This window comes from Aptenodytes forsteri, unplaced genomic scaffold, assembly GCF_000699145.1.
Source record: "Aptenodytes forsteri isolate BGI_AS27 unplaced genomic scaffold, ASM69914v1 Scaffold118, whole genome shotgun sequence".
Lineage (NCBI taxonomy): Eukaryota > Metazoa > Chordata > Aves > Sphenisciformes > Spheniscidae > Aptenodytes > Aptenodytes forsteri.
This window is the reverse complement of record NW_008795859.1, coordinates 1,443,214-1,455,532: the sequence shown is the minus strand read 5'-3', so window position 1 is coordinate 1,455,532 and position 12,319 is coordinate 1,443,214. Positions and strand designations below refer to the sequence as shown.

General features: G+C 36.5%; 2 protein-coding genes across 2 annotated transcripts in view; one reads left to right on the top strand and one right to left on the bottom strand.

Moving 5' to 3' along the window:
* KNTC1 (kinetochore associated 1) overlaps positions 1-7,102 on the top strand; it is a 40,344-nt gene extending 33,242 nt beyond the window's left edge. Inside the window, 9 exon segments of the mRNA XM_019473266.1 lie at positions 922-1,017; positions 1,924-1,980; positions 2,462-2,516; positions 2,596-2,659; positions 3,701-3,830; positions 4,854-4,943; positions 5,509-5,654; positions 6,542-6,632; positions 6,898-7,102. Of these exon segments, the coding sequence (XP_019328811.1) occupies positions 922-1,017; positions 1,924-1,980; positions 2,462-2,516; positions 2,596-2,659; positions 3,701-3,830; positions 4,854-4,943; positions 5,509-5,654; positions 6,542-6,632; positions 6,898-6,957 (789 nt within the window). The 3' untranslated portion in view covers positions 6,958-7,102.
* A 590-nt stretch (positions 7,103-7,692) lies between these two features.
* Positions 7,693-12,319, bottom strand: part of VPS29 (VPS29, retromer complex component) — a 5,355-nt gene continuing 728 nt past the window's right edge. The window contains 4 exon segments of the mRNA XM_019473265.1: positions 7,693-8,906; positions 9,212-9,447; positions 9,938-10,129; positions 12,118-12,129. Coding sequence (XP_019328810.1) covers positions 8,789-8,906; positions 9,212-9,447; positions 9,938-10,129; positions 12,118-12,129 — 558 coding nt within the window. The 3' untranslated portion in view covers positions 7,693-8,788.

Here is a 12,319-nt window from a genome sequence, read left to right as displayed (position 1 = left end):
TGAACAGATGTTGTTCCAATGTACTCTGTCCTATTCATACACTACTCATGATATGCTACTCATAATTCTATTTAAAAACACCAGTGAATATGCAAGTACCCCAAAGACTCTCCTCTTTCAGAGTGACAAAAAAAGAAACCCCAACCTGTTGATCAACCTGTTGAACCCTGTTGATGTGCTGACTACTGTCCATCACATAATTATTCCCTAGTACTTGCCCACCTTTGTGTACCCATACCTTGTCTCTTGTCTGGGAAGCAAGATCTTTGGTGCAGTAGCGTTTTTGTTTTGTTTTTGTTTTTGTTTTGTTTTAAAGTTGCTTGGACTCATACCTCATGCTTTTAATATGAATTAAATATTAACAGGTATACACGTTAGAATAGCTGTTAGTTACTTATCTAATATGCCAGAGATAGGTTTTAGGTTATGCTCTGCTTAGCAATTTAACTTTGACAATTACTTTGTGTTACAAAGTATGTTTTGTAAACAGCTAACTTAACACTGAAGACAAGGGCAGGTAAATGAGATTTCCAGGTAGGCAATAGTGTATGACAAAAAAAGTATACTATTCTATTAAGGCTTCAACAATAATACTTCTGATTTATAGCCATAAAATGGAAGTGATCTGTTCTTTAGTTGAAATATACACAAGCTAGTCTAAAATTTGAAAATGACAGATAAAAAAAGCTTTAGCTTTCCTACAATTAGAAAATAAAGTGATATCACGTATAGGTGGGGGTTTTGGTTTTGTTTTAATTCTCCTCACATGTGTAAAATAATTTTGAAAGTGGCGTGGTGGTGGCCTTCAGAAGTTAAAGGTCTCAGTAATGCTGTAAAAATCTAAAATTACACTGGCAAGCAGTAAAGGTTTGAAGGTCATGAATGTATATTAAAATACAGTGTGTCCTTGCTCTCCTTTAGGCTGTTAGACTGGTGGCAGAACTTAGTCTAGAATACAAAGTGTATGATTCCCAACTGTGGAATGGCCTACTACAGAAACTCCTTGGTTTCAATATGGTAAGGAATTTTTAAGCATGAAGTTCTGCAGCGAGGTGAGAAAAAGGCTTTTTTTATCCACTGATTTCTAAAGAATGTGATGGATACATAAACTATAAACTTACTGTGAACAATTATTGATAGTTTGCATGGTTACTTTGAGCTCTCAAATACTGAACTGATGAAGCTTTGAGGAATTTGTGTTTTAGCAGTACTGCTTGAGAATTTTGATCTTAAATTGTTCTAGTTTTATTTTTTTTAAAGGCACAAAGCCTTTCAAATGACAAGAGTAAATCCTATGATAATAAATTGAAAAATTGCTTCATATGATTATAATTTTACAACATAATATGCATATTTGTGTGCAAATATATACACACATATGCACAAACTGTGCATGTGTGTATATATATGTATACATATACAAACACAAAAATACTACCCCTAAAATGTATTTATTATGATAGTAATCCTGATTTTTATCATTCAGAATCTTAATTACCTCTGATTGTCAAACTTCACGTAAAGTTGCTACAGCCTAAGGAGGTAACAGATGTACCTGGCACGTGGTTTGTATCAGGAGCAGGTATTGAAGAAGCTAGTTTTAATCTAATGAGATTTAGGTACTAATAGCAAAGAAAGTGGGATCATAAACTTTTCAGCACCGGTTGTATTAAGACTACCGGAAATCTTGGGTATTTACTGAGGCAACATATGCCACTATTGCTTGTGATAATTTAATTTTCTAAACTATAAATCATATTTCCATATGCATCAGTTACTCCTCCCAAAGGAACAGAGGTACCTTGAGGAACTGTAAGTTTGCATCCTGCAGACAAGACAGCAAGCGTAATGCAGTTCTGTAGATTATCGCCAAATCTTCAAAAACACTGTAGAATTTTATAATGAAATTTTTTTTTTTCCCAGATTCAATATCTAAGAAGAGTTTTGATAGCAATTACTGGGATTCATTCATTATGGGAGGTAAGCAAATATTCTGACTCCTAATCTTTTTCTTCACTTAACAGGAGTTTAGCATCCTATTTGTGTGTGTGTGTGTGTGTGTGTGTGTGTGTGTAGGGCAGCCATCTATGCCATGAAGTGTTATGCATGAAAAGATTCTTTTTGAATGACTATTTTTATGACAATGCAATATGCAGATGAGTATCGTTATTAATCACTGAAATAGCATATTTTGCACTTGTGGTTCCTTCAGTAAACACTTACTTGGAGGGTTTTGTAAAGTCGGACAGAACAATTTTGCCATCAGGCACAATATGGCTAAATCTTAGACTATGAGATGAGGAAAGCAATGTTAGGGAATAATTCATCCAGGATAAAAAGAAAAGAAAACTGATAGGTTTCTTCCACCTACAGTGGGTCAGGATGTCTGTGTGTCTGTGTTTACTAGTACACTTAGTTACAACTGTGTTTAGCTATTACTTTAAAACTTTGTTGTCAACAGATTCCCAACTTCAGTCGAGCTTGGCGAAGTGTAGTTCTGTCACCATTTCTCACAGGTAGGGTTGTTATTAGCTATCATGCTTGTATAGTAACCTGGTTATGTATTTACTTTATCATGTTTTCTTTATTTTTTAGCTTCATGTCCACCAAGTCCTAAACAGTTAGAGGAATGTTGCGAGTGTTTTGTGATTCTGCTGAAGTAAGTAGATAGTACAGCCCACATTTGTATTAGAGTGGGAATGCCCATTTGTAATTTCTTGTCCAACAACCTACCCTGAAACATGTAAAGGAGCTCTGAAAACTGGGGAACCTGAGGCATGAGGGAGAACCTTTTGCCTCTTGTGGGAAGGACAGGATCAGGGCACACACCCGAACAGAAATTCTGTGCTTGCCCAGAGACTGTTGACAATGTGCTGTAACTCAGTACCTCGGCTGTTTAAACTGTACGGGGAACTGCTCTCTGAATTGGGACTCAGAATCAGCAGCACAGACTGCTGAAAACCAATTTATCTGCCCAGTCGCTGCCCCCATGAGGGATGTCTGTTCCTGTCCTGACAGTTTTAAAGGACTCATGGTCAACCCTAAAAGTCCAGTTAATATTTTTCTTAGCCCAAAAGGTAGCACATTTCCTAAAACATTAACACAGAGTATAAGATAATTCATTTTCCTACAAAGAATAAATCTGACATGACAAAAATCTAATAGCTGCACACCTATAAATGTGGTTAACCTATGGTATTAATGTTCTAAAACATTCTATACATAAACAAGTTTTGCATTACTTTTACAATGTAAAAAAGCACCATAAATCATTATCTTATTCACCACAATGTTCTGACTTGCTCAAGGGAAGAACCAGAGCTCAGAGAGCCTGACTCAAACCAAAAGCTAGTTAGGAAATACTGGAAAGGGATCCAGCTGAAGAACATGCCTACACTACTGTGCATATACATATGTACCAAAGCATTTCTCTGGGCAGTTGGCCAACACTTCCCCTCAAAATAGGGCCTTGGGAGAAACTGGAGTTGGGTGGGGGTTTTTCAAGCTAGAAAATCATCATGCATTTGTATTCTGTGAAACTTCAACTCACATATAACTTGGCCATTTCTGAAAATAAGATGAGGTAAAAATGTATTGTTCTATCTGGCTTAAAAATCTCAGTGCAGTTTTGCTGATGGTACTAAGCCATCCAGTTATACGTATCATAGTTGAGAACTTCACTCCTAATCTTCTTCTGAAGGTGTCCTGTTCTGGCTGACTTGGATGTCATCGGAATAGCTAAACAATATGCACAGTTGGACCTTCCAGCTTTTGCTTTGGGGTGCCTGTTGCTGATTCCTCAGTCTGAGAAGCGAGAGCAGCAAATTCAGGTAAATAATGTTTTGTGTTCTATCTGTGCAAGGGAAATGTCTTTAAGCATTTCATGTTCAACAGAGACTGTGAAAGATGGTAATTTATAATCCCATCTTATTTTAAATATGCCACTGCTGACAGCTGCTTGGCATTTCCCACCCACAAAGGGTGTTGCCCTGAATTTGTCCTTCTGAAGGGGATCACGTGAACACTTCCTCTTTTTTTTTTTTTTTAAAAAAGCAAAATGCTCTAGCTTCAAGTCATCCTCAGCAGCTTTGTCATATGACTTTGCCTTTTGAGGATTTGAGGATATTTTATGGGATCCCACCCATAAAACCCATGAAAAAAAAAACAATAAAACCCAAGCCATAGCCATATACCTGCTAGAGCAGTGTGAAGTTATGGTAAATTGTAATTGCTGAGAAGCTACCAGTGGGCTAGTTTCACAGCAGATTGTAAGAAAAATACCGAATCCTACTTCGGAAAAGTGTTGAGTTGAAACCTCCTGACTTCTTAGAAAGATGCTTGATATGCATCACAAGTTGTGATGTAAACCTTTTGCCTTAAAGCCATATCCTTGCTATTCACGTATCTTGACAGTTTCCTTTCTCTTCTCATTTGTTTCCATTAATTTATGCTCTGCGTTGTTCTCCCAGATGAAGCATTATAGGCTGTTCCCATATTTGTCGTGAGCGAACCGGCACTAGTAAAGGCACCTTTAAATTCTTAGGCTTCCAGTCAGGAGTTAAGCTCAGAAAGAATTTCCCAAATTACAGCATTAGCGCAAGATATTTAGTCTGCTGGCAATTAGTCAAAAAAAATCTATTAACAGCTACAGCAGAATACCCTTTGAGGGTTAAAAGCAATGAGTACTACTCTTTCAGTCAAACTGCACAGATCCTGGTTTGATAATTTCATGTTTGTACCTAGCATTTCAAAATATTGATTGTTCCTGAATAAATCAAATGCTTGCTCCAAAGGGAGAGTTTCTACTTTAATCATTCACAGAATATTAATGTTTTGTAACTTATTTTTGCAAGGGTTTCTTATCAACATGTAACACAGAAACTGTGCTGCAACAAATAGATGAACACATGAACACTGGAGAAGTAGTGGCATTTGCTTCTCAGGTAAATAAATAAAATTTACTTCACTTGCCTTTGACTTAGAGGCTTTTTTGATAGATAAGTGTACATAGAACCTTTTTTTCTCTCTCTCCTGATCTTGCCAAGCGTAAGTTGACATAATGCACACTTCTAAAATATAGCAACATTTGCAGGGATTTTTGCATTTTTATTAATGATGTTGTGCAACTGAAAAACTTCTTGTCTATATACACAGTGCTGTGTTACAGGCTGCCCCTATTTGTAGGACAGCATTGTTTGCAGCAGTACTACTTTAATTTTCTAAACAAATGTTTTAAGCAGAAAGTCCAAAGGGTTTATGAAACTGCACTCTCTCTTGCCTTGCCTTGGGCTGCCTTCCTAAGGGCAAGTTTCTTAACTCATTCCCCTATCTGAACCTGAGATTAGTCTTCATAAAATCTGCCATTTCACAGCACTAAAAAAAAAAAATTAAAAAAATCCTGCTATACGGGAGTCCAATAAGAAAAGTCTGAGCTCTTTTCACTCAAAAGTAAATTTTTTAATGTTTAAAATATTAATACCTTTCCATTACTAAAACTTAAATCTACAGATTAGATCCTTGGTTTTGGACAGTATCATAAATGAGAAGCTCTATGAAAAATTCTTGAAAACGAAGTATTTTCCACTGTTGAAGCAACAACTGATGAATACTCACCGAATGAAAGAACTGGTGGATTATTTTGCTAAAAAGAACTGGTAAGTTAATAAAACAGGTGATGTATGACTGATAGCAATTACAGAAATTGAATCTCTCCTTTATTTTATTTTCATTTATTTGAAGTCGTTGAGATTTTCTAGTACTTAGTCTCCAAGAATTTTCAAAGTATTGCTAAGTTAAATAAAGAAATAAAATAAAAATCTTACCTCACTGCTGTGCATACTTAGGATAGTTTTACAGTGTCATTCAAGCCAAAGGAACAGCTTTTTGAGCCTGGACTGGCAGGCAGATCAAATGCAGTTAAAATAGCAGAAGTGCCCTGACTGAAAAAGCACTTTTGCTTTGAATCACTTCAGCATACCTTCAGATGAATTCAGCTTAGTGGCATCATGGAGTCACAGCTTCAGCAATAAAAACACTGAAAAAATAAATGAACTGCCTGTACTCAAGACTTAGAAATTAGTGGTTTTGCTGCTAAGTTTTTCAAGAGTTAGAAATACCTCTTACATTCCGCTTAAATAAACCAAAGGGTCTTGCCACTGAACCTGCTGCAGGGCAGTTCTCAATCAGCTTCTATCAGTGACTCACAGCACTTGGGCTCATTGCGCACAGCTGCAAACTTCCATTTTAGACCCCAAATACTCAGTATTGCAAGTCACTTTGTTACCAGTTATCCTGCAGTCAAAATGGGACAGGAACCAATAAATAGCCATTTAAAGTCTAGTATATATTGGTTTTATTAGCAGCTACAGGTTAAATGCTAGGCTTGTCATGGCTTGCTTTCCTCTACTGGGAAATGATGGGACCTACCCGACTTCAAAAATGTGAGGTCATAGCTTATTTTTATACTTCAGTGTACATAGTCTAAGTTCTTGGCTTTTTAGCGAACTTGTTGACAGAGTTGATAAGCTTTTCCCTCCTACAGCATTGATGATGCAACAGCCCTAATTCAAGAATATCAAGAGAAATATGGAAATCCTACTCTGGTAGACATACCATCATCTGATCTTCTGAAGGTAAACCACCTTTGTACCTCATGCAATATTTTCTCCTTTTTTTCTAAACTAAGACTTTCACTCAACTTTTAGCAAAAATACTTGTTAGCCGATTTTAGTAAAACGTATTGTGTATAGTAAAATATCCTTTTATTAATTCAAGTAATTCATTTTACTTGAACCAAATCTGTGCCATGCTAAGCCTTATGCTTTCACGTACTTTCACAGGTCTTAGATTATATCCTGTGTTCCTAAGCCCTATTAATATTGTTCTTTTACCTTCCAGATGTATCTGAATGGACCAGAGGAGACCTGTGTACTAGAACCGTCATCGATAAGATCTTGATTTACCCTTTTCTCCCTCTACTGGCAAGATGAGGGCCATGCCTTGAGGATGCTTGTACTGGTTGAGTGAACGTTAAACTAAAACCTCAATGCTCTCTTACCAAAAGCTACCCTGAGCTTTCCACATTTTTTTTTAACTGTTCTAGGCTGTTTCTCCCCATACTCTATCCCCATTGAAACAGTCTGTTCTAGGCTGTCTGTCCCCATACTCTATCCCCATTGAAACAGTTTAGATTTACAGAATTTCCTGTTTCTATTAAACATTAATGTTCATGTTCAGCACTTCGATTTTAGGAAGGATTAAAGCTTATTTCCTTTACTACTATATTTCTTAGTGTTTAAGTAAGTCTGCTGTCAGGATCACTCTAAGATTTCATTCACACAAACATAACCTTGCATAATTGTGATGAACTTTTTTTAAAACTGTAAGTGGTGTACTTCATGTAAAATACACTTTGTAGACAAATTGTAATTTTAACTACAGTGAGCATAAATAAACAGACTTACATATCAATTTTGGCCTTACAGTATTCTATAAGCCTTTTTTAATTATGAAGTTGTCAGTAAATTGACGTTCCACTCAGTCGCTAACTTTCCTTGAATAACGTGTGCCAAGGTTTTCTTTTCAACTTTGTTCTTTCTGTATGTCTGCAGCAGGACAAAGCAATAGGCATGAGTTTCACTGCATGAAATAGCACTTAGCCAAAGGTTCCCGAGATATCAGGCTGAAATGCTTGGTCTTTTTCTAAGGTAAAGCAAGTTTATTTTGAGTAGAAAGAAGTTACACAAAAGTAAGGGTTCTAGCTGATCCCTTAAGTTGTACAGAAAACCATTAGTTTAACTCAAACCGTGACAAATACCACACAGCTTTTTGCACAGATACTGCACTGGAAAAAGTCATCATACAAAGGTCAACATCTGCAAAGGAAACAGGCCACCATTCTAAATGTTCTTCTCTAGAAGGCAAGATAAAACTCTGCTTTTATTGGAAAGTTAGCGGTCATGAGAAAGGGGAGCTGTTAAAATACCTTCAGTTCCCTGCAGTCATGAGAATAAGAGAGCCAAAAGATCCAGTCGTCTTGAACAACCAATGTTTTAGCCTTCAGCAGTAGAAGTGCCATGTGGAATGACATTATTTAAAACCTCTGTACATGGAGTGAAGTGCGTACACGTGTCATGTCAGATATAAGCCATAAATAAAGGAAAGCCTCTCTTCACTGTTTATAAATTTAATGAGACCATCATTCATTAAAGCATAGTGGTATTTGAAACTGCTTTGATTATAAAAAGGCTGAAGTTAAGCTTTCTACAGTGAAATTACTACTGTAAGTTATGAGTTAATTGTAATATTTTCAGAATCTACCACTCCATTTTATTCTTTTAACTTAATTGGGAATATTAAATTGAGAAAATGAAATATCAACTGGATTCCAAAGCAAACATAACATGGCCCCAGAGCCCTCAATCTTCTCCTTCAAGCCCTTTACCAGCATCCTTTAGAAGTCAGTCACCAAACCAGAGCATCAGGCATTTTAAAAGCACCTACAACTGTTGCATTGTTTCCCAACAACAGTTCATAAAGCTTAGTTTTTCTATGAAGTGGAGTTTATTACAACATTAAGGAACAGTATTTAAACAGTTCTTTTCATGGAATATTTTACAAATCAATTCATACAGAGAAAAGCAAACACAATGTTATTTTAAAATTACCAATAAGCTACATTGTTAAGCTGTTAGCAAGTAAGTGTAGTACTGTAAACTAGCAATCAAGTATTGTAGTAACTTGCAGTTCAGCATGAGATGGTAAAAATACCAGACAAGCAAATACATTTTTAAGACTTTTTGTACTCAATTCTTTCTACTTTCACATCATCTCCAATTAGTTGATAGACATATGTGACTACTGTAGAAGCCTGGATATCCATCAGCACAAATGAAGGAATGATGTTGCTGGAAAGAGAGGAAAAAAGCCATATTAATTGTGCATATATAATCGCCTTAGCAGTGTTTCACCACTAGTTAACAGAAATCAATCTAAGAGAAATGGATATGAATTTTGTAAGTGCGGTACATCAGATCTGAAGCTTTAAGTATTCCATTCTCATCTGTTTCAGTCAAGGAGATTTAGCAAGTACTATCAACCCTTCCTCTCCCCAACAATTAGAATGTAAACATTAACCTTCATAATGAGTTTTGTAGTTCAGTTTTGTTATCAAAAAGAACCCCCTGCCAGGTATTTCCCACACTTCACTTACTTCTCTAAGGCATGATAAGCTCCTGTAGCTGATCCTGGATTGATATAGAACTTATTTTCATGTTCAAATGCCTCAAATTTGTGTGTATGTCCTGAAATTAGGATGTCCACATCAAACTGCCTTTGTAGCAGTGCCAGGCTGGCCATATCACCCCAAGGAATAACCTGATGGCCATGAATCAGCCCGATTTTGAACTGTCCAACAGTTACAACTTTCTGTTCAGGATAATTCAGGTTCTAAAAATTTAAAAAAAAAAAAAAAAAACAACAAAAAAACCACATAAAAAACCACACACATTAGATGTACATATTTGTATTTAAAATCTCTATGCAACACCAAGAAGAGAGGGGGAAAGCTTATGGAAATATTCCATGTAATCGGCCCTACCGCTACAAACTGAGACCTACAAAGCTGCTTTTATGAACACTGGAGAATGGTAGGATGCAAGGAACTTCAAAGACCTGAAACAGCCAGTCCTGTTTGCTGGAGTCCTAGACATAGCCAAGTACGCAAATTACTTTTATTCATACTGATGACAGATGAGAACTTACTGTGCAATTCACGTTATTGATTGTAACCCCAACTCTTTTGCCCAGTTTTCTTTCCACGTGCTCTTAGTACTACGTAAGCTCGGTTTGCCCACTTCTACTTGAATTACAAATAACCCAAATGTTGCCTTTGTGTAAAAGATGCACAGAAAACATCATTATCGAGAGAGGACACTACCTCATCAAAGTCCCCTCTGACAACGTGAACATCCCCAGCCAGAGTCTTGAGGTAGTCGTAAGTGTCCTTGGTGCAGAGGTTTCCTGTGCAGAGGATGTGTTGGATCTTTCCTGGAACCAGCAGTTTTTTGAATTTGGCTGGGAGGCTGTTGCATCGGTGTGGAATGTGAAGATCTCCTAATACTAACACCAACTTATCAGGTGTCACGACAGGAAAGGAAGATCATTACAGATACTTATTAAAACAAGAATCATTGGCAAACAGAAAGCATTGCAATGTTGTCTTCAGTTTCATAACTTTGCATTTTGATGTAAAAGCTACTAAAATAAGAATGAAATGGTGATGGAATATTGCTAGATTGAGGGAAAACAAGGGCCCTTACTAACGTAGAACATTATCCAGACGGGGGGCTTACAAACACAATAGTCTACAGATTTTTTCTTTTATTTTGTTGCTGAAAGCCACTGTGAGGTATAACAACAGAAATGTGTTACTACTTGATGTATTTTACACAAATTTGGGAACTACCATAAACTATCCCACTTTTTTTTTTCCTCCTTAAACATCCAGAAAAAAAATAATACAGGACATCTCTAGTATATGTTCTCAAGCACAGACCTGGCTAAACTGTGGCCACTTCCCTTTAAAACTCTTCATCCCCGTTTCTACTTTAATTAACTTCCGTTTCGTTCCTTATCATGAAGAAAAAAAAAAAGAAGCAGCAAATTTGCAACCTGTGTTAATAGCTGACCAGAATAGGAAGCTTGTTCAGAGTCCGTATTGTAAGAACCACTGAACAACAGGATAAGACTAACAGTTTAAAACAAAACAAAACAAAAAACCAGGGCACTGCAGAGAAGATAAGCCAGACTACTACACACATTGGTTCCGTTACCAGTTCTATATATTCATAGTTTCAATACGATAGATGCAAGGACAATGCAAATTTAATGGGGGCTTCAAAATTAAGGATTCAGATGAAGTAAGACCATAGTTTAATATCACAGGCTTTAAATCTGCAAATAAAGAAATAATTAATGTGAGAAACACAGCAATAAATTAATTATGCAAAAAGGGCATGAAAAGCTCTATAAAGCATGGGGTGTTATGTCACTACACTGTGAAAACACTGGATCTAGAGACAGTCATTATCAAGTTAACTTGATAGATAGCTCCGTATTAAAAGAGACAGTTTATCTTCCAACCATAATGCTTTGTTAGTAAGACAGTTCCTAAAATGACAGCCATCAAATGTGTTTGTAAAAGACACCACCCAGATACATATATATATATGTAAGCAGTAGTAACTATGCTAAGAAATTACCTTTTTTAATATTTGCTTTTTAAATTTTTAGGCCATGCAGCTATTTTCATGCTAACAGTCATCAAAAAAGGCAGAGGGAACTCGGGTGGGTTTTTTGTTTGGGTTTTGGTTATTTGAGATTAAGAACGTCTCAGTGCCATCATCAAAGCCCTGCACCTTTGGAGAACAGATGGTTGAAAGTATCGGTAAAGCAATACAAGAGTTTTTTAATCAATGAGCTACCAATTTAAAACTAACCCAGGAGAAGGGGAATAACCCAGGAGGGGGGGGGGAAGACACATTTTTTTATGGTCTTTCAAGAGTTCCCTCACTAGCACCAGTCTAGAGATATACTTGAATGCAAGTAAAAAATGGATAACAAGTAGTTTTGATTATTAAAGTGGCAATAGACAGATAGATTCTCTTAATGATGCGTAAGGGACTTAGACATGCAATATCAGTTATGGATTTAATGTTTAATGAAATTATACTGCCACTTAAAACACATAACCCCGCTGAAGTCAGCAGAGCTTGTGCATTCAGCAAAGACCATTTCCTTTGCTGACGAACTGGCAGGCCCCGTATTTTCCCCCAAATCATGTTTGAGCTCCCATTAATTAAAGAAGAGCTTGGCAAGCTACAATAACAAAAACAAATTAAAAGCATTGAAGTGTGTTTAATAATCACAGGTATCTGCAACATAAAGTAGTGGCAAAGAATGTTACATCTGGCTCTAACTAGGAATTTAGGTGCGATCTTGAGCGTGGTTTGAACAGCAGCCCCTGATTCATATGTACCATCTGACATTGATATCATCTAGTAACATTAACAAGCCCTTACCACCGGTGTTAGCAACAGCCAAGAGGAGTAAACTTACTCTGTGCCCAGCCTTATTGGAATGAAGAAGTTGATTGCAGGCAGGGGGGGATGAAAAACAGGGTGAAACATGATCAATGTTAAACAAAAGAAAGCAACAGAAAAGAAAATATAGCCAAATGAATAGGCAAATAATAATTAATGAATTGTTGATGTTATGAAAGAAGCGTTACCAAAAAAAAAAACCCAAAAGAAAAATCAAA